The 26,686-nt window shown below is 27.0% G+C and overlaps 1 protein-coding gene across 1 annotated transcript in view; it reads right to left on the bottom strand.

Annotated features, from left to right (window-relative positions):
- The window catches only part of LOC129989473 (multidrug resistance-associated protein 1-like), a 51,381-nt gene that overhangs the window by 17,462 nt on the left and 7,233 nt on the right, over positions 1–26,686 (bottom strand). Inside the window, exons 5-20 of the mRNA XM_056098036.1 lie at positions 25,872–26,003; positions 24,112–24,173; positions 22,367–22,498; positions 20,883–21,104; positions 19,836–20,010; positions 18,725–18,979; positions 17,694–17,897; positions 16,322–16,468; positions 15,652–15,736; positions 14,015–14,208; positions 11,288–11,464; positions 9,916–10,083; positions 7,251–7,508; positions 6,009–6,263; positions 5,103–5,319; positions 987–1,297 (exon numbers count right to left, since the gene is read on the bottom strand). Of these exons, the coding sequence (XP_055954011.1) occupies positions 987–1,297; positions 5,103–5,319; positions 6,009–6,263; positions 7,251–7,508; positions 9,916–10,083; positions 11,288–11,464; positions 14,015–14,208; positions 15,652–15,736; positions 16,322–16,468; positions 17,694–17,897; positions 18,725–18,979; positions 19,836–20,010; positions 20,883–21,104; positions 22,367–22,498; positions 24,112–24,173; positions 25,872–26,003 (2,994 nt within the window). The remainder of the gene's footprint in view (positions 1–986; positions 1,298–5,102; positions 5,320–6,008; positions 6,264–7,250; positions 7,509–9,915; positions 10,084–11,287; positions 11,465–14,014; positions 14,209–15,651; positions 15,737–16,321; positions 16,469–17,693; positions 17,898–18,724; positions 18,980–19,835; positions 20,011–20,882; positions 21,105–22,366; positions 22,499–24,111; positions 24,174–25,871; positions 26,004–26,686) is intronic.

Raw genomic sequence — 26,686 nt, 5'->3', positions numbered from 1 at the left:
TATTCTTAATAATAATATCTTGAATTATCTTTTATTTATAATATTATCTTATTCTTTATTGTATTGTATGATCCATTCTATATCTACTTATATTTTGCTTTCTTTTATTTATACTTTTATTATTATTTGGTTTATAATTTTGTATTTTATGTTATTATCATTTTTTACTTTTTAAACCTTGATATTAAATTTAAATTTCATGTGCTTTATATTTTCCAAATTTTGTTATAAATACATACTTTCTAAATTCTTACTTATAACATGTAAATTTTGCTTTATATTTTATCCATAAAGTTAGTTATCATAAGATATGGTGAGTCTACTATATATTATTATAATATATTATATTATCTTTTATATATTATATTATCTTTTATATATTATATTATCTTTTATATATTATAATATCATATATTATAATATTAATTTATTATAATTTTTTTTATTATTTATAATATTTAATTATTTGTTTGCTTTTGCCCGACTCTTTATAAGCTATCCTCATATTAACTTTGGATTGGTTGGATATCATCATCTCTGAGGATTTAATGTTCCTCACATATTTGAAACACTATGTGTTATGCTTTCTATCAAAAATATCCTTTTTATGTTAAGGTAAAATAATACTTCAATTTGCACATGATCTTTCAGAACATTATATAGGTATATATTATTTTTAGTCACCGATGCAAATCCATATGTTATAAAAACAAAATTAAAGGTTATGTTCAGCCAAAATAATACTTAAATTTTCACATGATCTTCTAGAACAGTATATAGATATATTTGGTTGTTTTGTATAGATTGTTTTCATGTAAATCTATGTATTATAAAATCAAAATAAAAGGTTCTATCTAGAACTGCAATAACAGGCCCAGAAAACATCTATATGATAGTTATATATCCTAATTACTTAAGAGAAAATTTCAATAAATTTTAGAACACAGAAAAGTTTAAAACAAAATTTTCACAACAAAATGTCTTACCTGTAAGAAATAGTATAAAATGACCAGAGGTAAACAGGCTACCAGGAATAAAGGTGTCTCAAGACAAATGACAATGACTGCTCCTAGAGCTCGGAATCCTTGAATGAACACCATACGAATATTGAAACGGATAGTAACATCAACTGTATCGATGTCTTTAGAGAATCGATTTAGAATTCGGCCTAAAGGAGTGGTGTCAAAGAATGACATAGGAGCTCGCATTACATGCTCCAGCATCCCATCATGAAGAATTTTGGCAGCTCGTAGACATGCCAGATTCATCAAAATTGAAGTGATTAATGTGAAAACAACTGAAAAATATAAATGCAGAGAATTTATTCAACTTCTTTTCTACAAATAAAAGACATAAAATTGAAACAAAAATAAAATGAACTGCCTTAATATTAAAATACAAATTTACTGAGACATGGTATCATTTGAGATCTCTGGCACATGCTATTTTTAAATACTTCAAATGTAGATAATAAAAGCTTTATATATTAACAAAATTCATATATCTTGTTTATTATCATGAAAAGATTCTCACTTAAAAATTAAATTTATATTAATTATAAGATTTAAGAATACAATCTGAAGCTTACAGGCAGTATTTTAAAAAGAGTTAGTCACAATTGATTCATTGATAAAGCTGGTTCCAATTCTTACAAAACAAAATATTTCAAAAGCAACCAATATATTTTAAATAACAATTGTTCCATATATGAACAAATATTAATTTTCTCCAAGTAACAAAATAATAAATAGGATTTTTTTTTTTTTGTGTGTGTGTGTGTGTGTGTGTGTGTGTGAAATAAATCAGGGTGATATATTTTTCGCTCTAAAATAAAAGAAAAATGTTTTTAAAAAATGCTAGTATAAATACAAGGTTAGCAAGAAATAAGTTACCCACTTCAGAGGGCTCTAAAATGCGTTCTACTGATCCAAATGAGATAAAATTTGAACTACAAATTATTGTGAAGATGCACCATACATTTATTAACTAAAAAAATTAGTACAAAAATTTACCATCAGGTAGCATTGTAATACACACAAAACCATTTAATATGGTTTATAATTGTTAAAAAAAGTAAAATTAAAATTGCTCAATATGTCCTTTTTTATTTTCAATAATATGCTCTAATCAGAGAATTATATTTTCTATAGATGACCGGAGTGAGTCTGCTGGAATATTAAAAACATGGCGCCAAATGTTGTCCTTCAGATCTGGTAGAGATGATGGCCTTTGACGGTAGATATTGTCCTACAAATAACCCCACAACCAAAAGTCGTAAGGGGTGATGTCCGGCTAGCGATGAGGCTATACTATTGGGAAATGACAACTGATAACTTGTATGCTGTATTAATAACTGCTTTACACAACAATCAATATGAGGTGGTGCATCATCCTGCATGAAAATGTCTTGAAGGCATCCACACTAGATAGAAGAGTTTCATAGAAGAGTTCAGATTACAAAATCCCTTAGCATATCATGGTACCAATGTCCTGTGACAGAACAGGTTTGAGTTATCTCTTCAAAGAAATACGATACAATGATAAAGGCAGTTGTAAAACCACACCATACTGTCGCTTTTTTCATGATGCAAGGGTTATTCCAGGATAACATGTAGGTTTCCCTCTGCCTAAATTCGAAAGTGGTGGGTGTTAACTTGTCCACTGAGGCAAAAGTGGGCCTCATTACTCCAAAGAATGTTCCATGACCAAGTTGTGTCAAATACCATTCGAGCAAGTAACTGAAGTGCAAAAGTTTCACGGACTTCTAAGTCCCCATCCTGCGACAGGTGCGCAGACTGAATTTTGTATGGATAAAAATGCAAAAAATTTTTGTACAGTTGAATATGGCATATCCAGAACACGGGAAACAACTGGCATACTATTATAATGTGACTGACTGCTGACTCCAACGAGCGCAGTCGCAACATTTTCGATGCTGGAAGACAGGATTTTTTTTCCCCGTCCTCTACTAATCAATGACAAGTTGCCCAGTTTTTTCAAATTTTTGCATCATCTTGCATAGGGCATCTGGAGACATTGGACCTCCTCGTATCTAATTCATACGACGAAATTCCTTTAGAGCTGCAACTTAATTTTGTTTGTTCCGGTAGAAAAATTTCACCAGTAGTGCTTTTTCTTGCAAAGTAGGCATGACAAACAGAGAAAAAACTAATGTTCGTGCAGAATCCGCATTCTTTTCATCCAAAGAAAAATAGTAATAGATATGCATTGTAATGCAAATTATGTTTCACATTTTCAATGTATGCAAATAAATGCCATTTGTGTTACAACGCCAGCTATTGATGAATTTTTGTACTAAATTTTTTTTAATTAATAAATGTAAAGCGCATCATCTGAATAATCTGTAGTTCAAATTGTATCTTATTTGGGCCAATACAATGCATTTTACAGCCCTCTGAAGTGGGTAACTTATTTCTTGCTAATCCTGTATATAAAATAATTTTTTTTTAAAAAAAGTAAAACGGAAATATCCATCATTATGCAAATTTACATGTTAAGCAGAGTACAAAAACTACAAAATCTGCAATGTCCCTCTCTTCTAAATTTCTCCACTCATTAACACTTTTGCAAAAAAATCTCAGATTAATTATAAAAAAATATTCACACATTTATTCCAACCACAACAAACAGTGGAATGACAAGTTCAAACTAGCCATAATAATTGTGGCATTAGATTTTTTTTTTTTTTTGCAGCTACATTTCTTATTACGCAATGGTTGTGAAAAAAGTTGACAGCAACAACTAATTTACAGTAACTTGTTTTAAGTACAATCTTTTGTTCACTAAATGTTATGATGGAAATCTCCACCATCATGCAAAGAAGGGTTAAGTAGATTTTAACATGAAATACGCTTTGAATTTTTTTTTTTTTTTTCCAAAATTTTGTTGTATTTGCAAAGTTCAGAATCAAATAATTGCAAAAATTTTTTTGAAAGACATGCATTTTTAAAAGCTGCTATTCTTTATTATGATATCATTGTATATATAAAAATATAGGCAGAAAATTAGGGAAATGCATGGCACAATTAACAAATCAGTGTAAGGTTTTCAAAATAATGTTCATTATATGTATATCAATATTTAAAGTTCAAAGATATTTTGCTAAGAAAGCGACTCAGACAATTACAATTAACTGAAATTTTTAGTAACCATTTAAACCATTTTAGTGAGCCCCAGCAAACCAACATTCACCCATGGCAAAAACATAATAATAAAACCATAAAATAAAAAGAAATAATAAAAAGAAAAACATAATAATTTTGTACCACTGTAACATTTTTCATGCACAACAAATCATTCTCATACTAATCAATATCTAAAGAAGAATCTATAAAATTACTACTTTTATTGCTATTATTGTTATCAAAATGATATTATATATATATATATGAGAATGTATCATAGGTAAATTGCATTTGGTATGATTATTTCTAATATGAAAATCACCATAAACGCTTGACAGTACCCTCTACCATTTTCAAAAATCTTGGCAATATCATTTATTGGTCAAAATGTAAAAGGACATACATAAATAGAGAACTCATATAAATGGTAACAACAGTATCTACAGAAATCCCAGTAAGAAGTAGGTAGCAGATTTAAAACCAAGAAATCAGAGGATATAATTTTTAAAACAGAAAATATAACACGAATCAAGGCATATTGAGATGATGTAATCAAATGATGTTATTATCTGCAGTAGACCCTCACAGACAATTAGAACAAATAGTTTTGACCTTAGTTTGAAAGATGCAAATAAACATGAATTTTTCTCAAGTAAAATTTCTTTTTCAATTTTAATTCATTTTTTTTTTTAGAATATATAGTTTTTTTTTAAACTTGCTTTTTGCTTCTTACTGAATTATTAGATGGCCAGTTACATATTGCTACCACAATAAATAAATAGTAAATTTTAAAAATTGTTTTAAATCAAAAGCAAATTCTAAACTTTTTCATAATTTTTACATATAGAAAGGACAAAAATAAAATATTTCAAATTAAAAATTAATCCATTGAATAAATTTTTTTAAACTACCGTTTCTAAGCAGAAAATAAAATTGAATACATAAAACATAGCTCACTTTCTCCGCCACCTAGGCCACTGTAAACTCCTAAACGAACATCTCTTAAGTGTGTATCCTTTGCAGTTTCAGGATTCAAGGAATCATTACTCCAGACACTAAGCCAAAGACTAGAACCAACACTGAATCCATTTGATAATATATAGCATATAAATGTCCAGAAGAAATTCCAATACCCGTAAGACTTTATGTAGTCAAAGTACACAGAGCTTTTTACCTAGAAAAAAAAATTGTTTAGTAAACATATATTCTGCGATTTCAAAAAGTTCCAAAAAATGTAAACACATTTTGAATAAGCCTTATATGAAGAATTAATAAAATAAACCATAGATTATCCTAAGATCAAATGAACTAATTACCATTAGAAGTTATATATTATGAATAAATCAAAACCATATTTTGACAGAGTTCAAGTGAAATCATCATCAAGGCAAATAACAGAAACATAATGTATGTAAGTCAAGACTAGTGACAACTGACAAGTAGGGAGAAAATATTAAAGGAAGGGGGAAAAAATAATCTGCACTAAAATGACAAATGATAAGGTTAGTGATATTTATAATTCTACTAGTCAGCATTATTAATCAGTGTTTCCAATACAATGATGAGCCTTTTGATCCTATATAACAACCGACAATATTCTGTATTTGTGTTATTTCAGAAATGAAACTTTGATGTAATATTTATGTATTATATCAAAGTTCCTTATTCATGTTGTGAATATCTTTTTTGGACTAAGCCCTTATATTAAGTTCAAAATTTATAGAGTTATTAAAAAGATTATAGTTTCCTAAAAAAATAAAAAGTTCTTAAAAAAACCATGCTGATTTATTTATGTAGGAAATATAAGTCACTTTTATTTATTTATATAAATATCTAAAATATAAATTACTTTATATTACTTACAGAACCAACTTGCATCGATTCCTTTTCTGTGAGCTTCACTCCAGCTGCTTCAGGTTTGGTGGACTGACGTCGATCCACACCTGGTTTAGAAATTTCTCTACTCAATTTCCCCGGTCTTTTATCAGGTGTATCAAACATGCTTTTAGTTCTTTTTCTAAGACCTTCACCTCCTTCAGCAATAGATAAAGAGGAACCTCTCTTTGCTTTACTCATAACAGAATCAGAATCACTGCCACCGTCACTCATTTTTGATAACTGCCTATAAATATTTTTTAAAATTTTTCTTAATAAACAGAACAGCTAAAACAACTGACATCATCTAATACATTTCATGCAACAACAATATACATTAATAATATCCTTAATAACAAAATATCAGAATTCAAGATGATTTTTTAAAACATAAAAACAAAAAATTTCATTTGCTACTCTTTGAGAAAGTTATAATTTTAAAGATTATATCATATATTTCTCCAAATCTGGAAAATTAAAAACCATGCTTATAGAAAAAAAGTAGAGAGAAAAAAAAAAGAAATCCGAGAGCTGAAGTACATGAAAAAGGAAAATATTCTGACCAATTCATTTTTTCCCAAAGAAACATTATTTTTTAATATAACCAATGTTTCTCTTTGTTATAGCTGTTTGATTCTAAAATCTAATTGACCAATTCATTTCACAAATTTCTCTGGTAAAGATATTGATTAGTGTTCTACAAATCCTTCTGTAATATTAAATTGCATTTGATTCTACATGCAAATTATGCATTTTACTTTATCAAACTATTAACAGTATAATTATACATCAAAAAATTTCGTATATAAGGGTTTACAAAAATGCTAAATTTGCTTTTAAATTTATTTCATATAACTCTTATTTGACTTCAGAAAATTCAGCATTTTTTAAAAAAATATATAGGTATCAGTTTAATATTTAAGGAATTACAAAATGAGATTGATTTTTTTCAAACACCTTACATACATATTAAAATAAGTGAAGATTCTAATTTAAGAATGTTAAGAACAGTTTTCAATATAAATGTTCAGAAATTTCCAAAACAAAAAATAACTATATACTTATTATTTAAAAATATTGACAGTAGCATGGCAAAATGTAAATGAAAATTAATATTACCCCAAAATATAATAAATTCTTATATCAATAACTTATCAACTTTTTATTGTGTATATTTCCCAAACAAAATATTCCCCAAGTTAGAAAATGTTCATTAAAAACGAATACAACTTGCCTGGTTAATTCTGGTGGTGCTCCAACTGTTGCAGCAATTTCCTGAATTAAATTAAGTTCATCAGGTAGCATAATTTCTTCAACGCTATCACCAGCATTTTCTTGGAGAAATTGAATAAGGAAATCGGCAAAAGCTCCTTTTTTAGCTAATAATTCTTTGTACGATCCCATTTCACTTACTCGACCTTCCTGAAGAACAATTACTGTGTCTACTTCAGGAAGAACACTTATTCTGTGGGTCACCAAAATGCGAGTCTGAAAAAATGAAAAAGATATAGAAATGTGATTCATTATTATAACTTCTAATAACAAAAGATACAAATACTAATAATATTGATAGGATTTGAATCAGTTGAATTAATAGAACCAGTTTGAGAGATGAGTTGCAATTCATCTTAAAAAAAAATTACTACTGATTCATAATCAATTTACCATTGACTTTTATGAGAATTTGAATGTTTTATTTTAAGAACTAAGAAAGCAAATTAAAAAAATTATTTATTTCTAATTACAATAATATATAAAGGCTGTCCGCTCTAGTTTGGTTATGAAAAAACGTTTTCAATGTCATAAATAATTTGTGTTATTATAAATTGACATTTTAAATAAATCCTCAATTTTCTTGCACAATCACATACAAAGGAATCTCACTGTCATGCTATTACCCTATTCACCTGTTATGCCCAGATGTTAAGAACCCTGGCTTCAATCACTCCTTGACACTTCCCTCAAATTGGTATAAATAACATATATCTTTGTTGTTTAAGTTGACAAATGTATTACTGGAAAATTATGAAGTCTAAGTTAAAGATCAAATGAAATTTTAATTAATCAGTCATTTAATTAGCCATCGGTAATTTCATTTAATCTAATCAGATTAAATTAAATTTTCTTGACATACTACCATTTCAAACATAAAAAAAAGTTCCATCCTTCAGTAATTAAAACTGATCAAGTTATGATGCTTTGAATATTACAATTTTAGACCATTACAATAGAAATCACAATGAAGATCTAATAATCAAGGGCAGCAATTTCTCAAAGTAGCCATTGATTTGCATAAATTAAAGAAATTTAAAGCTTCATAACATAGTTAGTTTTAAATACAGGAATATGATTTTTTTTATTTATTTAGTTTTTGCTTAAAATGTTAGTCTGCCAATATTTTATTAAATATGACTAAAAAGGATGAAAAAACTATACAAAAATTTGGACATCATAGCATTTTGTTAGCAGTTTATTAATTGACTTAGTCAATATAAAATATAATTCTTGATTAATTTTTTCTGATTGAAAATATAAACCAATAATTAGTATAGAAACCAGCTTTTAGGCCACAGTTAGAGTGAAATTCTAGTATATTCTAAAAATAAATCTAGTATTTCTACAGAAAAACATTCACCTTAGGGTTTTTATTTGTAATTAAAAACTTGAAATAGGTCATAATAAAAACTATAAATGGTTGCAAATGCAGAACAATAACCACAAATGAATATCACACTTCTTATTTTTTTTTTTTTTTTTTTTTTTTCTTATCTGCTTGGTAAGTAAATTCTCTACTGTTTTTGACAATATTTGACTTTCTTCGCTTCTTTTTTCCAATAATGGTTCTAAGAAATGATAACATGATCCATTCTAAAAATTTACATACTTTTTGTTCTGTGAGGTGTTTCTTGTTGAAACACAAACATATTTTCTGAAAATGTTTTACATGCTAGTTAGTAGCATTAACTGATCACCTATGATATTTAAAAATGATGTGTTTTTTAAATTAAATCTTAGGTAACTTCTAACATATTTTGCACATATAATTTTCTACAAAATTCTAATCAATTTGTTTGTACAAAAAATAAATAAAATAATAAAATTTTAGTTACTTTCTCTTACTTAACTTATGCGATTATTCTTTTCATTTTTATGGTTACCAATACCAACATTTACAAATCTTTTTATTATTTCCAAATTTGATTATGGCATTCATATATGGTAATGTACATTTGATAATTCTGAAAAGTTATATAATAGTAACCAAAAAAGTTATAATTACACCTTAAAAGATAGGATACATATATTGTAGATATAAAAATCCCAATAAGAATACACACTTTTCAAACAGTTCTAAGTGATATTGTTATTAGTCCTATTTTATTTTAATAATGCTTATACTGTTGAGTGTAATTTACGTAGGTAGTAAAATAATGACAAATTAAAAGTAATCCTCTTTAATTTAGGAGTAAATGATATATTATATACATCAAGCCATTTATATTACATAAAAATTGTATTATCAAAAAAATAGTTTTTTTTTCCATCAAGACATTAATTCACTATTTAATAAAACTTTTACTTTAAGTAGTATATATTTGCTTTCTATGAATTCACATGAATAAAAACAATTGAATATTCCACAATCTAATTCTTTACGCATGTTATATATAAAAAAAAAAGACTTAAAAATTCATCAATAAACACGATGAATATACTTACATTAAATCAGTGTATGGATTAATAAATATGACAAATGTTATGAAAGAAATTATTCTTTAAGTACTACAACAAATATAATATCTTTTTGATTTTAAAGGTTTTGTAAATTTTGTTATTAATTTATAAGCAATGTCACTTTTTATAGTGAAAATTAGAACAATAAAAAGAATGTTACCTTTTTCTGGAGCATTCCTTTGGGCCCAATCACTTGTTCAAAGATGTGCTTACCAACATGTGCATCCACAGCACTCAATGGGTCATCCAAATAATATATGTCAGCATCACTATACACAGCTCTGGCCAAACTTACACGTTGTTTCTGACCACCACTGAGATTAATACCCTATAATTGTAGAGATAGTAAAAAAAAAATACATATATGCTTTCTAATATACTGACTAACAAAATCTGCTATGCAATTATAAGCAAGTATGGCACAATTCAAGATTCATTGTTCAGAATAATAAATACTCAGTTATTATATTCTTAACCCTTTCATATTGACACTCCTCATTCAGAACTATATGCTCTGAGCACATAGCATCTCTCATTCTGAAAACATAGTAATGCATAAGGAATTCATTGGTTTTAAATCATAGGTCTAAAAAAACAAGCATGGATTATTCAATTGATTCTGAATGCAGTAGACACTTTCTAGTATTTATTGCATGCTATTAGGTATACCCAGCACAAGAGAAAATCCAGCGATTGAAAGTCTGAAATATATGCAGATATAGTGAGCATTAAATCAATTATTTTGGATCAAATATTTCTATACTGGTGAGGTACAGACTGAATTATTGGTTTAGATGCTCTTCTTATCATCTAACCAGAATTCAAAATAACAGCATATCTTCAAAATGATATGTTAGCTTAAGGAATAAAATCAATTAATCATTCCTGACATACACTAATATATTCAATGCAAGTTAAATAAATAAGAATACAAAATATATATGTATATATTTATAATTTTGCTTGCCATAACCTTAACTGGCTATTCTCACCCCCTCGAAGATACGTGAAAAAAACTGAATGATCGGACCGCTGGACCAGCAACACTGGTGGAAATTATGGTTGAGTCCTAAGGGCCAGTACCAGCCATGGTACAACTTCCTGTGGGAAGCATTTCCTCTCATCATGAGGAGGTAGCTAACTGTACCTACCAGGGTGGCGAGAATCAACTACTACAATGGAAGCTTCTCCTCCTCTATCTGAGGTGCCCGACCCCCACCATTTCTGTACCTACCAGGGTGGCGAGAATCAACTACCCTATTGGAAGTCACTCATTCTCATATTTGAGGTGCCTCCCAGTTGGGTGCTTTGTCATAATGACAGTTAAGACAGGATTCAAATCATTTGAAACCAATACCAAAATTCATATTCAAAAAGCCATTCAGTTTTCAAGAAGTAAACATAAATGCATAATAACAAAGTGTAGATTGAGGAATTCTACACACAAAATTGCATGCAAGTGTTTCTTGCTCTAAACATTTTTTCTAAAAAAATGAAAAATGAAACTGCTAGTTTGAAATAGTGGCACATACTTTTTCACCAATTTCAGTCATATCTCCACCAGGCAGGATCTCAAGATCTTGAGCAAGAGCACAGGCTTCCAGAACTGTTTTGTACTTTTTTTCATCATAGGGTTGGGTGAACAGAACATTCTTTCTTAAAGTGGCATTCTGAATCCAAGCCTGCTGAGGAACATAGGCAACAGATCCCTATAATCATAAAATTAAAAAAAAAAACATTAGTAAGATTTGTTTTTAAAACTTTATATACATTTATACACATATGATGTATTGAAATACACATCTTATTAAAAGAAAAGAAAACCAGGATCCACGAAGGATAAAAATATAGAAACAATTCTAAGTTTACAAAACATGTATTTACATAGGTAAATACTGATATTACTTTTAAAAACAAATATATATTTAATTTATTTACATCTAAATTGTACTTTAAAAATGCAATTTCAAATAAATTTGTAAACTTCAAAAGAAAGCTTTTTGAAAAATCTTGGTCTTGACCAAAAGAATTGACATAAGCGAATTTGAATTCTAAAACTGGAAAAAAAGTAAGTGCTAAATCTATATATATATATAAAAAAATGTAAATATTTATTTGTTCAAATGCTTAAATCTCTGAAAATTCTTCACTGATTACTTTGAAAATTTTCACAAAATGTTGCATTCAAAAATGGCCATGTTGTTATGTACTTATTATATAGGTATCACAATTATGACAAGTAAAAAAAAAAATGCTTTTTAAAAAACAGTGCTGTTGGACATAAAAGCAACATACGCGACATCAAATATTTTATGACACCATTTCAATAATTCCGATTGCACTTTTAAGTTAAATTTTCAAAGATTCTCATTTATTTTTGTTTTGATTTAATTATTTTGTATGACATTGAACTATGTCATTTAACATGGCGTTCATTTTAAGAGTTTTATTTTTTTTTATCGTTTTTCAACTGTTTTTCTAATTTTGCAATGCAACTGATAGAGGAATTGGAGTTGTGTTGATTTATTTCATTTGAATTCAAATTATGTTACAATATTTATCTCTCTGGGGAGTGAAAGGATTGAAATCTTTTGCTTCTCATTGTTGAAGTGAGCTGTGTTGATTCATCTGAGTTTGAATTGAAATATTTTGTTCATATTTTTTCTTTTTTGTTCTTCTTCCAATTTTAATGTTTTGCAATTTTATATGCTAAAACTTGACATATTCAAAGAAACTATGAAAGGGTGACAGTACACCATGCATGCCAATCAAGATGAACACTTCTATCTTCGCACGCTGTTGATAAATGTGCTGAGCCAAGCATCATAATTGAGAATTGCCAATGGCATTACACATGCTAGTTTTCACAGTGTATGTTCATGTCTGAATTTTTTGGAAAACAATCGATACTGGGATGTATGCATTAATGATGCGTGCAAAGCATCACATCCAAATCAAATTTTTTCAGTGTTTGCAATCATATTGATTGCTTATTCTCCTACTCTTCTTATTTCTATTTCCCCTATGTGGGAAATATAATAAAATGATGGTTGAAAATATTTTCCAGCAAATAAGTAAGGAAAATTTAAGTATGAACATGGACTTCACAGTGGCAATCCACAATGAAGAGTTGATAATGATTGAAGATGTGTGCTTAAAAATCACGATCGATGGCAGAGTTCACAATCAAATGAGAATCCAATCACAAAATCAGTCTGCTGCTTCTTCTTTTGATGCATAATTACGTCATGAACAAAATTACAATACAGGTGATAACTTATGGTTTGTGCAATCAAATATTCATAAGCTAACACTTGAGTAAAAAAAAAAAAATGCATTTACAATTAAATAATGCAAACTTTTTATAATGGAGTTGGAAAAATCTTCTTCCTAGATACCCAAGGTGTAACTGGTATTGGTTCTTAATTAGATTTATTCTGGTATCAATTCAATCCTAAAATGACATTGCCTTAGCTCTTACATCTGGAATAGCTGCAACACTGCTACAAGAATGTCGGAAGGACTGTTAAGTGGAAGAAAGGAAGAAGGACTGTCAACTGGGAAAAGTATTGCAGAAATGCAAACTTATTGTTTGATATAAATGCACAAAGGTGCATAATTTTTTTTTTTTTAAATCACCCAAGACTCTTGATGAATTATTGCAAGACTGGCATTCATTCAGAGCCTCAGAAGAAACATACAAGACGCATTAATATTGCTTGCAGGCGATTTTAGGCAAATATTACACGTGATTCTGCGATCGAACCAGCAGACAAAATAAATACATGCCCAAAATACTCTATTTTAAGGCGATGTGAAAGATGTTGAAATCAACTATAAATATATATACTCACTTGCAAAACAATCGATTAGTTCTGTTCCGTTAGTTCCCTTTATATTTTCTATTGCTTACAATCATTTATTCTTAATAAATGAATAATAACACATTGCTAGTACAGTTAAAAAAGCTCTTAGTTTAAAGAAAATGGGAAATATATTTCTGAATGTTTTAAAATATCATTTTTATAATAGAAAAAAATTGTGTAAATCAATACACATGCAGTAATTTTAAACTGATATATATATTCATATGAGAGATTTATTTTCCAATAGCATAGAAGAATTTTAAAGCAATAAAAGAAGATGCAATTTTTCTTTTCCTTTGACTTGATCACTTTCAATTATATATGAACAATATGAAATAAGTATTTAGCAAGAAAGACAAAAGATTTTATTTTAAATATTGAAACTTCAATTACCTTTACATTAACTTTCCCACACCATTTTACCATATCACCTAACAAGGCTGAAAGAAGGGATGATTTTCCAGCTCCAACCTGACCAACCACGGCTACTAAAGATCCTTCTTTGACACGGAAATTGAGGTTGCTTAGAGCAGGAGCATCTTCTTTAGTCCAAGAGAATGTGGCATTTTCAATGATTACAGGGTCCTCTGGAAATCATAAATGAAAGAATTCATAAATTAAAATGAGACAATATTTGTTTTAAAAATAATATAACATTACATTACTTACTTACATTATTATAATAAATAATAATAATGTAAGTAATAAAATAATAATGTAAGTATATTGAGATTTTGCTTATACTTTAAGAGTTTTCAAATTCACACATTTTAGGTTTACAATAACAAGAAATGGTATATATTTTCTATCTTGTTTGTGACATTCCTGTTTAACCTTTTATCAGATAGAATATAGCAGATAAGGCCACATATGTTGTTAGTGATACCAACATATCTCCTATGGCTTGGTAGAGGGTTTTTTTTAAAAAAATTATTATTTATTTTGGATGAAGTTAGTGACATGTCAGAGTCATTGAACAGAATGCCACCAACTACATGCAATAGATGCATTGCAGAAATTTTTGTTTTAAATCATCATAAAGTTATTGCAATAGCATGCAAATGAAAATACTTGGAAGGTTTTACTTTTCTAGTTTTCATTCTTTAATGGATTTGAATAGTGTTCTTAAAAATGTTTCATTAAAAAATTTATATATTTTATAGCAAATTTCAAAATGTATATAAATATACAAAGTTGAGAAAGCTCTTAGTACTATATGATTTCATTTGGGGAATATATTGAAAAGATCAGAGAAGTGGCATTTAAATTGATAAATTAGTATAAAACAGATTAGTATTAAAATAGTATTTATATAGATATTTTTCACAGATTTTGCAATTTATTCAATTTTAATATTTTACCAAAGTTATAAAAACTCAATCATGATTTTTGTACTAATATTCCAGTTCTTAAGAATAACTGATCTATCGTTACAAGACGCAATATATATAATTAATTTTTAAATGAGATATAATCTAACATAAGTTTAATTCTTCATCAACAAAATGAATTTTCAATAATTAGAGATTAAATTTTCAAGAAATATTAGAAAAAAAATCAAATTTATGTCAATAAAACCACAATTTCCTCTATTGTTATATATTTTCTCAGATATCTGCTATATGTATTGAAAAGAAATGTAGGTATTTAGTTAAAATTTAGTTAATTACTGAAATCAAGACAGCAAGTACCATACTGGACAAGATGTAAGTTTAAATGTTTTTTTAATTTTACATTTTCCTAGAACTTAATAAATTTAATTACATGAAAGTGACAGTCATAAAACAGCATAATTTTAAAATGTATAAAAAGTTCAATTGTATTGTTAAAGTTTAAAAACAACAACATTAATAGCAAATATAAAAAAATGCAATTATAAACTAAACATTCAATAATTCACAAAATATTTTTTGGAATGGCTGAAAAAAAATGTTTCAAAAGTCAGATAATTTAAAATTTACAATTTTATATAGAACTGAAATATATCTTCAAGATAGTTTATAGATCATAAAACCATCCATAATAGTTACTTTCTGAGGGATCATGCTTGATAATGTCTGGATCAATTTCATCTCCTTGGAGATATTTATTTATTCTTTTAAGGGATACTACAAACTGAAAAGAGAGAAATAAAGAATTAAAAAATTTCTCTGGGATAGAAAATAAAGTATACAAACAAATATAATAAAAATGTTACATGAATAAATACCATATCTTTAAAGAAATTTTGTGTAAATATATATACACAAAATAAAATAGCTTACCAAAAAAAAAAAAAAAAAGTACACTTTTATTGATAAATGTAAAGTATCATTTCATTAATAGTCTTATTTTTTTATATTCAAAGCTGTTTTATTTTTTACTAATACAGCAATAGCTCAAACTAGAGTAGATTAAATAAGAGTGAAAAGTCAGATTTATCTTATTTAGATATATTGCATAACTGCTCTAAATATATAGCATAATTAAACATTATAGCATAAACACTTAAACAATGATTTTATTCCACACTCAAGATTCGATAAACTTAAAAATGCTAAATATAAATATTTAAAGATTTTGCAAAGTGATTAATTGGTATTTGATGACAGATATGTGCCTCAGATATAGATGTTAATAATATGATCAAATCTTGTTGTAAAAGAAGCAGAGTAATAAATATATCATTTTTAAAAATAAATAAATAAAATATATACATACCATAGCAGTAAAAGTAATGATCATAGGCAAAAGAGCTGTTGGAACTCGAAGAATGTTAAATAATGACAATGACACGAAAGCTTTGTTTGCATCCAGCACATTACTGGAGTCAATTAATACATATGTTGCAAAACTTGCAAGAGATACCTAACACAAAGATTGCAATTTAAAATTAACAAAATTTAATTTTAAATAACATCATAGTAAAAGAAAAAAAAATACAACTAATTTTTATAGAAAGACACAAAACTAAAATGTATTGAAGCATAAAATTTCTTTATGCTAATTCAATAAACTGTTTCAAAATTTAAAGGCTATACAGATCTTATAATTGTGATATGAATCATTGCTGACTGCAAATAATTTAATAAATATAAGGGACAATGTCAAATAAAATTCCTACATAATTTCAAATATAAGAGTCATTCAGGTACATGCATACGTAAAAATTTATTACAAATACATTTATGCTTTAGCTCACAAAATAATATCTCACAAAATTATTTATTTTTATATTTCTTTCAATATTTTGAAAATAACTGCCAGAATTAATTTTACTTTTTAATAATGTAAATTTCTGGGAATTGTTCTATTTAAACTTTTCTCTGATAACAGCTGAGAGGCCCAAAAGATAGTAAGAATTTTAATTTATCTGAACATCTTAATTAATTATCTATTTTAATTACAAATTGTTGTAATTTGTAATTGTATGGTTGCATATAACTTTGAACATAATCTTCAGTGTACATTTTCAATTTCTAAAAAAAAAACATATTCCACAGTTTGGAAATGATACTTCGAAAAATAACTAATGCTTCAGCTACAACAGATCAAATTTACCTAACCTCTAAACATAGCTCTCCAGACTAACAATTTAGCTAAGTCATGTTGCTGAGACATTGTATTCACTATCTCAGAATTATCAAAGCATGTCAATTGTTTTAAATCTACTCCTACAGAAGGAATGTTGCAAGTCGCTTTTTACTCCTTATCTAAAATACATAGTTTTCTGTGTCACAAACGAAATTTGCATATTCCCAACTTTGTAAACATTATAATTTTCCTCTATTTCATTTTTGTTATAAAGCTGTCAAATGCATGATTGCTTCATACTTAACTCACAATTATCACCTAATATATTTGAGCAGGGTATTTTTATTTCTCAAGAATCATTTATATTTTATAATCTGTATAAAATTTACATTATCAATGTTCAAAGATGTTTCACATTCTGCCATAATAATATATTTATTCTAAAAAGTATAGGAGAAATATCTTAAATTTTGTATTTGAGAAAGTAAAACCCACAATTCTGAGTATATATGGACAAATATCATTCTTGGAAAATTTCATTTATAAAATAGAAACTTACCAGGAAGGGAGCTGAAGAAAAGACAAAAGTAACAGCACCGTTTAAGTAGGCTTGGGCTTTCAGACTGGCAACTTCCATACATCGGATATTCATTACTTCTTTTATAAAGGAGTTTTCCCATGCATATAGTTTCAGAACTTTTATACCATTCATAATCTCATTCATGAGTTTTGTTCTTTTGTCCTTATCCTTCATCAATTTTACCTAAAACAAAAACGGCATAAAGAAAATTAATAAATCTAATACTTAGATGCACAAGAAATTTTAAAAAATTCAATTTTATTTAAATTACTTCAAAGTGCATAAAAAATATTATATGTAAACTTACTTTACTTTTATATAAAACAAGATCAAGTTAAGCCATTATTAATTAAACAATGAGATTCGATCAAAATATCTCTTGAAATAATAAATTTTTTAGCTAAACTGCTGCTGCAATAATTAATTTTATATATTACTTTGATTGCACAAGTGTTTCTAGCTATATCAAAAACGTTTTACATTAGATTGCAAAAAATAGTTTGTATTCCTTGTTTAAAATAAACACACACATTTATTTCACCACGGAAGTCATAATTTGTGCAGAGAAAAAGTGATAAGTGATATGTCAGTCTACATTGTGATACAAGAGAAAGTATCAGAGAGTATCTCTTCAGTAATTTTACTATAAGATTCCGATATGGATTTCCCTGTCACATGTCAATTTAGGCAAGGGAATTTTAAGTATCTCTGAAAGAATGTTGTAAGCATCTTCATGATTTCTATCCCTTTGCATGGACTGTGAGAAAATATATAAGTTATCAGTTTTCTATAGTGTGTGTTAATAATAGTTAAACAAAAAGTGGAAATTGGATCAAGAAATAGAACATTTTAGAATGAAGTTAATATGGGCAAAACTATTTAAATTATATTAAAAAATATCATTACACACACACACTTATATATATATGTGTGAAAAAATTTGATGTATTATCAAAAACCACAAAAAAAAACCATTCAAATATATCTCTTATTATAAATTTAATTCCTACCTGGAAATTTCTAATAAATACACTAATAACTCCATTGAGGGGAATCATCAAAATCATAACAGCTAGACCTCCAAGAGTGGCAACTCCCAATTGTTGCCACAAAAGATAAATGGCAATAACTATCTGCAGTGGAGCTGACCATAAGAGATTTACCATCTGAACATAATCCATTACTCTTTGGGTATCCACTGACATCAAGTTTACCACTTCACCTACAGTGAAATTCTTCCTTGCTGAGTTTGATAGTACAAGTGCCTGGAAAATAGAAGATAATTAATGGTAATTCAAATATAAAAATATGATTCAAGAAGTAAACAAAGCTTTTTTTTATTTTATAAAAATCTATATTCATTTCTTGAATACCATTTTATTTTTTCAACTGGAATCAGAATGAAGTTCGCAGAGTAGAGAAAAATAAAAAAAATTACGTTTAAAAACAAACAATTATAATTTTATACTTTAAATATACGTTAAGACAATATGAAGGGACAGTTTCAAACAGACAGTTTCAAACAGTTTAGCCATATAAAATATAAATACTAAAATAAGCAAAAATATCATTAAAACAAATAAAAATTCTATTATGCTTTACAGAAGAAATATTACACATTGCAATTTGCAATATACAGCAAATGAAATGCAACAATATGAAAGGGGTAAATGCTTCTATTATGCTTATGAAAAATTATGTAAGTAAAAATCATTATTTTTTTTATAAAGTATGTCTAAATGAAATCTGCTATTATGTAACAATTAAAATATGAGATTTTTTCCTACTACCTCTCAGTACAAATCCAACTATGTAAGTTCCCTACTGGTGGGCCAATTTCTGTTTCAAATGAAAGGTGCAGGATGTAAAGTGGGTTATTACTAAGGATGTCTTCATTTACATCCTGCACCCATCACCTGATATAGAAACTGGCCATTCAATATAGAACTTGTACAGTTGGAAAAGTAGAGAGAGGATTAAATTATTAATTTGAGATGAGACTACATTAGGACTATTATTTGAAATCGATTTAAGTTGCATACTGAGATTTTAAAATAAAACGGCTCCTTCAAAAATAATTTAATATATAATTAAAAAGAACATTTTTAAGTGAACACATACTTTTTTATATACAACAGATATAATACAGGAACGTATTCGCATGGCAATCACATATATTCTGTATTCATATTGACCGGACAAAAAGGATTCTATCAATGCAGCAATAAACATTCCGGCAGCAAAAACAAATCCTTTCCAAAATGGATCATTACTTCCGACAAAGGCAATGAGTTCACTGTAAATAAATTTAATAAAATCAACTTTTAAAAACACTCTTATTAATGAACTAAAAAGTAGGAATTCTTAAATTATTAACTATTTATTCGCCTTTAATTTATAAATTATTATTATAAATATTATGGAAATATAACTTTATATGCATCAAGCTTGATTTACAACTTCATCAAAATATAATATTAATCATACAAAATTAAATTATTAGCTCATAATCAAGTTCTGAAAATATTAAAATAGTATATTGTCATTGACACCACATAAGTATAAAAAAATTCATAAGCATTCATATTCAAAAATTTTAATGCATCATAAATGACTGAAAAACTGATTACATATCAGAAACAAGTGAAATTAAATAAATAAAAAGAGGGTAGAAATAACTACACATCAATCAAAAGAACCATTAATAAATTTACAAAAAATTTATGACAGTTAAGAAAAATAGTTTAAACCTATAGCATTTATGTTACATCTATTATTTTCTGCATTTGAATGAATTTGACTTCTAAATTTCTTAAAACAATAAAAATTGTTTTTTTTTTATTTAAATAAATATAAAACTGGCACCTATTCATATTATTAATAAGATGTCTATATAACGGATATAACATGAATTTTCAAAATAACTGAATAAAAGTTAATAAAAAATTATATAAAAAGTGTTGTGAAATCATTCCATATTAAATCATCAATTGCTTGCTTTAAAACTAATATCTGCATTGAAGACATGGAGAAAACAGAGAGAAAAATGAAGATGGTAGTTTACACAAACTAAGACAAAAATATATGTAATGTACAGATTTATTTGATATTTGATTGTTACTGAACAAATATTAAAAATAAAAAGCTGAAAGCATAAAAAAAACTTACTCTAATATAAGTGGGTTGACAAATGTTATAACACTAGCTCCCAATTTAAGAATACCAGTAAAGAAAAGTTCCCAACCAAAAGTTTTTAAAATTGGTTTCAAAATGCTCAGCTTTGCTATATCTTTTTCATAATCAGTTGGTGATATTGTGACCTTTGTGCAATCATCGTTAGGCATTTCAGAGTATCTTCTTGAAAGAGACGCTTTTACTTCACTGTGATGGCTATGAGGAAAATATATATATATATAAAGCTCAAATTTGTTAACCATGTTAAAGAAATACAGCAAGCATAAAACAAATCACTAAAATAACATAGCACAGTTTAAATGTAACTGTGCAGTCTGACCAAAAATATCAGTTGCATATTTGCTTTTCATATAGAAATGAAATAAAAACTAAAAATTATAAGAAATAAGTGTGAAACATTAAATCTCTAATATTTTAGTTTGTTTATATAAAACTTAAATAGTGAATAAATTCTACAAAAAAGAGAAATATACAAAAGCTAGAGTTATCATGTGGCCTTACAGCATTATGAATAAGTAGTTAGCTTTTAAAAAATATCAATTTGTGAAGTTAAATCTGATGAAATACAGAAAGGTATCATACAGCATTAAGATCAGAATACAAATGAAATAAATTAAATTTTAGTTCAAATTTTTATCCATCTAAAATTCTTATACTTCATTTATATTTAATTTGCTTAGTTATGTTAACATCTTGTTTGGAAACAACATGAGGGCTATTTTGGGACGAGTCTAACTATTTTGAGCCTCAGTTATATGATGAAGACAACACTTGAGCTGCAACCTTTCTATCTAAACATTTACATCACATCAACAGTATGACATCTGCTGATGATGTCAAATTTATATACATAAAGGCTACATATAAAGCAGATTTTTAGTATAAGGAATAAGGCTTCAAACCTGGAATCCTTTGAACCTGAAGTTGATATCATGCCATTATGGTAGATTTGTTCAAATAATATATTACAAAACGTTTCTTTCAAACAAATTAGAGAAGAATTTTCTTTTAATATTAGAAAAATATCTACAAATTTATTACCTATGTTACTTTCTACATGATCATAAATAAAAGTGGGAAGAAAAGATGAGAAAAATAATTCAAAATCATTCTTTCTCTTTCTAAATAATATTTCTAAATATATAGAAATTACCTCTATTACTAGAAAATTTCAAATATTATCAAACAGCCTCGTACAATATGATTCAAACTAAAATATAATTATAGGCAGAATCGATTTGATAATTAAAAAAAAAATTTCACTAAAATTCCATCCAGATTTACATAAATATCTAATATTCCAAATCTATTCCCAGAATTTCACTGAGAATTTTCGTTTCCTAAGTATTTTAATTTCATGTATAGCATAAGGATAAATAAAGCTATTTATAAAAACAAATTTATTTTTAAAGTAATAAATTTTAATTAACGAATTTGACCAATGAATGAGATATTACCTGTTGGCCTTTTGTACTAATGGCATCCAATATTTATTGAATTCAGCTTGAAGAGTTTCTGATTTATTTTCATCACTAAGTTCCCACATATCTTCACCAGCTAATGGTTTTTTATAACCCAAAATAGCCATTCTAGAAGATGCAGAAAAATATATTTGGTGTTAAAATATTTTATTTTAAATTACACAATTCAACAAAAATAATATTTGTGCATTAAAATATATCTGGAATATGTTACTAGATTTTTACATGGTTATTCATATGGTATTGTCTTTTAAATCAATACATATATGGTTGCTTGTAAGATGTACTAACAATTATCAATTGCAGATATATTATAAACCAAAATAATGTGAAATGAAATATGAAAATTTACATCTATGAAATAGAAAAATATATAATGGGTGTGTGTAAAGTAGAAACAAGTTCAAGTGGACGATTTTGTTTCCATCACACTCATTCACATTCTCGACAATGACAAAATAATCAAATGATTTGTATGAATTGTAAATATAAAATGAAGATGACCAACAGCCCAAGAACATAATGTGGAAGAAATATGACACATGAGTCAAATAATGGCAATTTTAAAGTATAAATCTGAATCTCCACTTTACCTTTATGAGGTTACTTAAAATAAGTAAAAGCTTAGCAAAAAGGAGATGCAAGTCAAGCAATTGTAAACAATTGTGTTCCTATTATAGAACACTTTCTCTTGAGAAGGATGAAATAATTAAACAGAGAGAAAAATGATAAATAAAAGGGAAAAGATGAAGATGGTAGATAGGCCAAGGATCGCAAACTTCAATAAAATTTTCCAAAATGTTCATCAACATTAGATGATGTTACAATGCTTCACTGTACAAATACTAAAGTTCTCAAATTCTGGTGAAAGTCTTGCATATGCATGCAGACATTAATAAAATACTGCACTATAAAATGAACAATTTTCCGATAATATATATATGGTAGTTTTAAATTTGTTTCTTTAAAACAAAATTATATACAAATGATTTTAAATAATATGTATAATTTTAGATATAATTTATTTAATTGTGGCCAAAAACATTCGAATGCTGTAATTTCACCATGAATTTCATTATAAAATATGTGAAGATAAGTTCTAGAAATATCAATTCATTTGTGAAGTAGAAAAAAAAAAGTTCAGGCACCTACAAGGTCCCATAGCTACAAGTTAAGTAACCTGATTTTCATGGAAGAAAATGTAACAGAGTTTTATAAATACAATACAGTTGTAAGCATATATAGTTAAAAAAAAAAGATTCAAATATAGAGCATTTGAACATTAAATAAATATAATTTAACTAACACACACCTTGTACCTTTGGTAGCAATGCAAATCTTAATATTTTAGAATTAGCCTTGATACAGCTTTAAAATTGGGTTTGGTATCTCTCTATTTCACAATCAAACAATGAATTAGTTACCTTAATTTTTAAGATTCTTCCACTTTTATTTCCATTCAATTAGTAAAATGTATTTATAAAGAATACTATTTTAAAAGTTTCACAGATTTAACTATTATAACCTCAGAATTTTCATGTTATGATACTGATACAACATTACTGTTAATTCAAATTTATAATACAGATTCCTTACAAATACACTAAAAAAAAACAGTGTGGCATACAAAAAGGCATGGCAAAAACTTATCTCGTGTATTTTAATTTTAGAAAACAAAACTCTATAGAATAAGTTCCAATAATTTTGATATTAATACTCACGGGTTAAACCACCAAAATGTTAGAATTGATATAAATGATGCTCTTTCTTCGGGACTTTGCCTCTAAAGGAAAAAAGGAAATATTTTAAAGAAATATATGAAAAATATCAATATTAAAATAGTCATTATTTACTTTTTAATGTACCAGATATACAAAAAGATATTTTTAAAAAATAACATTAATTTCTTTAGACAACTACTAAAAAATTTAAAACATGAGTGATTCTTTTTTTTTTTTTTTTTTTTTTCAAACACAGAAATTTTGCCTTATGTCATAATTTAAAAGTTTACAAATCTCATTCAAATGAACAAAGAAAAATTAATAGTTTAAGAAATGTTCTGAACAGCAATTATACAATAATAATTTAGTCACAATTATTCAAAGAAATTAAAAACTTTATTTTATAATAATATCAAATCATATTAAAGTTATTTTTGATTAATCAACTAATAGAAAATAAGAACATGTAAAGATATAATGTAATTAAAATCAATAAAACTTACATCAGATAAAATCTAGCTGCTGAAGCAATTTTTACAATATTATCGCTTTGTATATTTACAACTATTAAAAAATATGATGATCTGTGCTTCATATATTATTTATGATCACCCAGGGGTGTTTGTGGGACCCCAAAAAATCCCCGGAAACTTTTACGGACTTACTACCGACATTTTGGAGTTTCGAGAAGGGGGGGGGGGAGAAATGAAAAATTACGATTATGAAGTATTGAATGACCTAATTATAAAAGTTCAATGAATTACTTTTTTTGCAAAATTAAGACCTTTGAACCCAGGTCACGTGATCGCACATCTGGTCGAACGAAGTCTCTCCCTTTTTTTTTTCTGCCGCGCCTACTTGCCGAAAAGAATCCAGAAGAGAATGTCCGAGAACAGGGGGAATGAGTCATAACTCGTAATAAGGAAAGAACAAAAAAGAAGTTTTTCCCCCCTTTTCACGCATTATCACTGCCTTTGGAGAAAGAAAGGAAAAGTTTTCACCACACACACTGACCTTGCGTTTTCTGCTTTCAAAGCAAACAAAATTACCCAGATCAAAATAAATAATTCATTATTATTCCTACTTCCTTTTGAACGACGATCCCCGGAATTTCCGGGTATCGAAGTTCAAAATCCCTGGAATTCCGGGGTTTCCCCGGAGCACAAACACCCCTGATCACCAGAATTTATTAATATTTCACAAATATATTTTTTTTAAATATAAATTCAAAAAAATATTTTTTTATTTTGAAAATTTGACCAAAATTTTAGAATACAATAAGTCAATAAATAAATAAAATAAATTATACAAATCCTAAATTTAATGTTAAATTAAGTGCTTCAACTTCCCCAAGTAATTAATTAATTGGCCCAGCAGCTTTCACTTCCAAGCTTTCTGAAGAATACTTTGCTCATGGAATGTTATTAAAAGGTGTAAATGAATACAGAACTGAGCATGAAGGCCAGAAAAAGAAAAAGCTGATTCGGCCATTGTGAAAATGAAAAAAATGTTATATAAGTATTGGATATTTTAATGTAATAATTAAAATAATGTAATTAATGTCTAGTCTTTTACTGTTGTTTCATTTTTTAATAAAATTATATAAGCTAACATTTTATTATCTCCCAGAAAAAAGAACTGAATTTAAAAAAAATTATAAAAGTATGGTATAAAAAAAAAGTAAAAAAAATATTATGAATCACATATAAATTTTGTATATTCCTAAATGAAAGTTAATAAAAAAATTATTAAAATCAAACCTTGGGTATTTGACTTGGCTTGGCTCTCAGGTCAGCAAAGCAATTAAGAATAAATAAGATGAATGAAAATGCAAAATATAGAACTATCACAGAGAATTGGAAAGTTTCAAACTCTTTATCATAATTGAAATTCTGAAAAGAAAATACAAATTTTTAGTTCTCAAATACCTTTTTACTATGAATAAATAGAAGACTGATTTGATTTTCACTAACTGAAAAGTCTTCAAATTAAGGATTTTTCTCTTTGTGCAACACATTGGCCTTTTATAAAATAACTTATATTTTCTAACATCATAAAAAGGTTTACTTTAGGAATTCACATTTTCAGCAAAATCAATTATTGCACATAATTAAACAATTTCATAATATTTAAAATTGTAAATTCAGTATTTCTAAAAAGTGGATTAAAAGAGAACCCCCCCTCCCACGGCAGAAGCATGTTTTGTTTCGATTTACTACTTGATAGCTTCCATATTATGAATCAATATCAAGGTGAAGTAAACATGAAATATTTTCCCTTTAATTCATCTATGCGCTTTATACAAAATAATACTCTCTTTATGATTTATATATAAGTTCACAATTTAAAAAATCTCAATATTTTTTTTAATTATTTAAAATGATTAAATTCTCAAAAACAAAGATCATATTGAATAAAAGGGAATTTTGAAATATGTATAATGTTCAGCAACAAAAAATAAATATAATTAACAAAAAAAGTATTTAAATATAATTAAAAGTTGCCATATATTAAATGCATTCATATTACAGTTTATCAAAGTAACCTTAATAAGATTTTTAATAAAATGTACTAT

Source organism: Argiope bruennichi, chromosome 10 (genome assembly GCF_947563725.1).
Source record: "Argiope bruennichi chromosome 10, qqArgBrue1.1, whole genome shotgun sequence".
Taxonomy (NCBI): Eukaryota; Metazoa; Arthropoda; class Arachnida; order Araneae; family Araneidae; genus Argiope; species Argiope bruennichi.
This window is presented reverse-complemented; position numbering and strand designations above follow the sequence as displayed.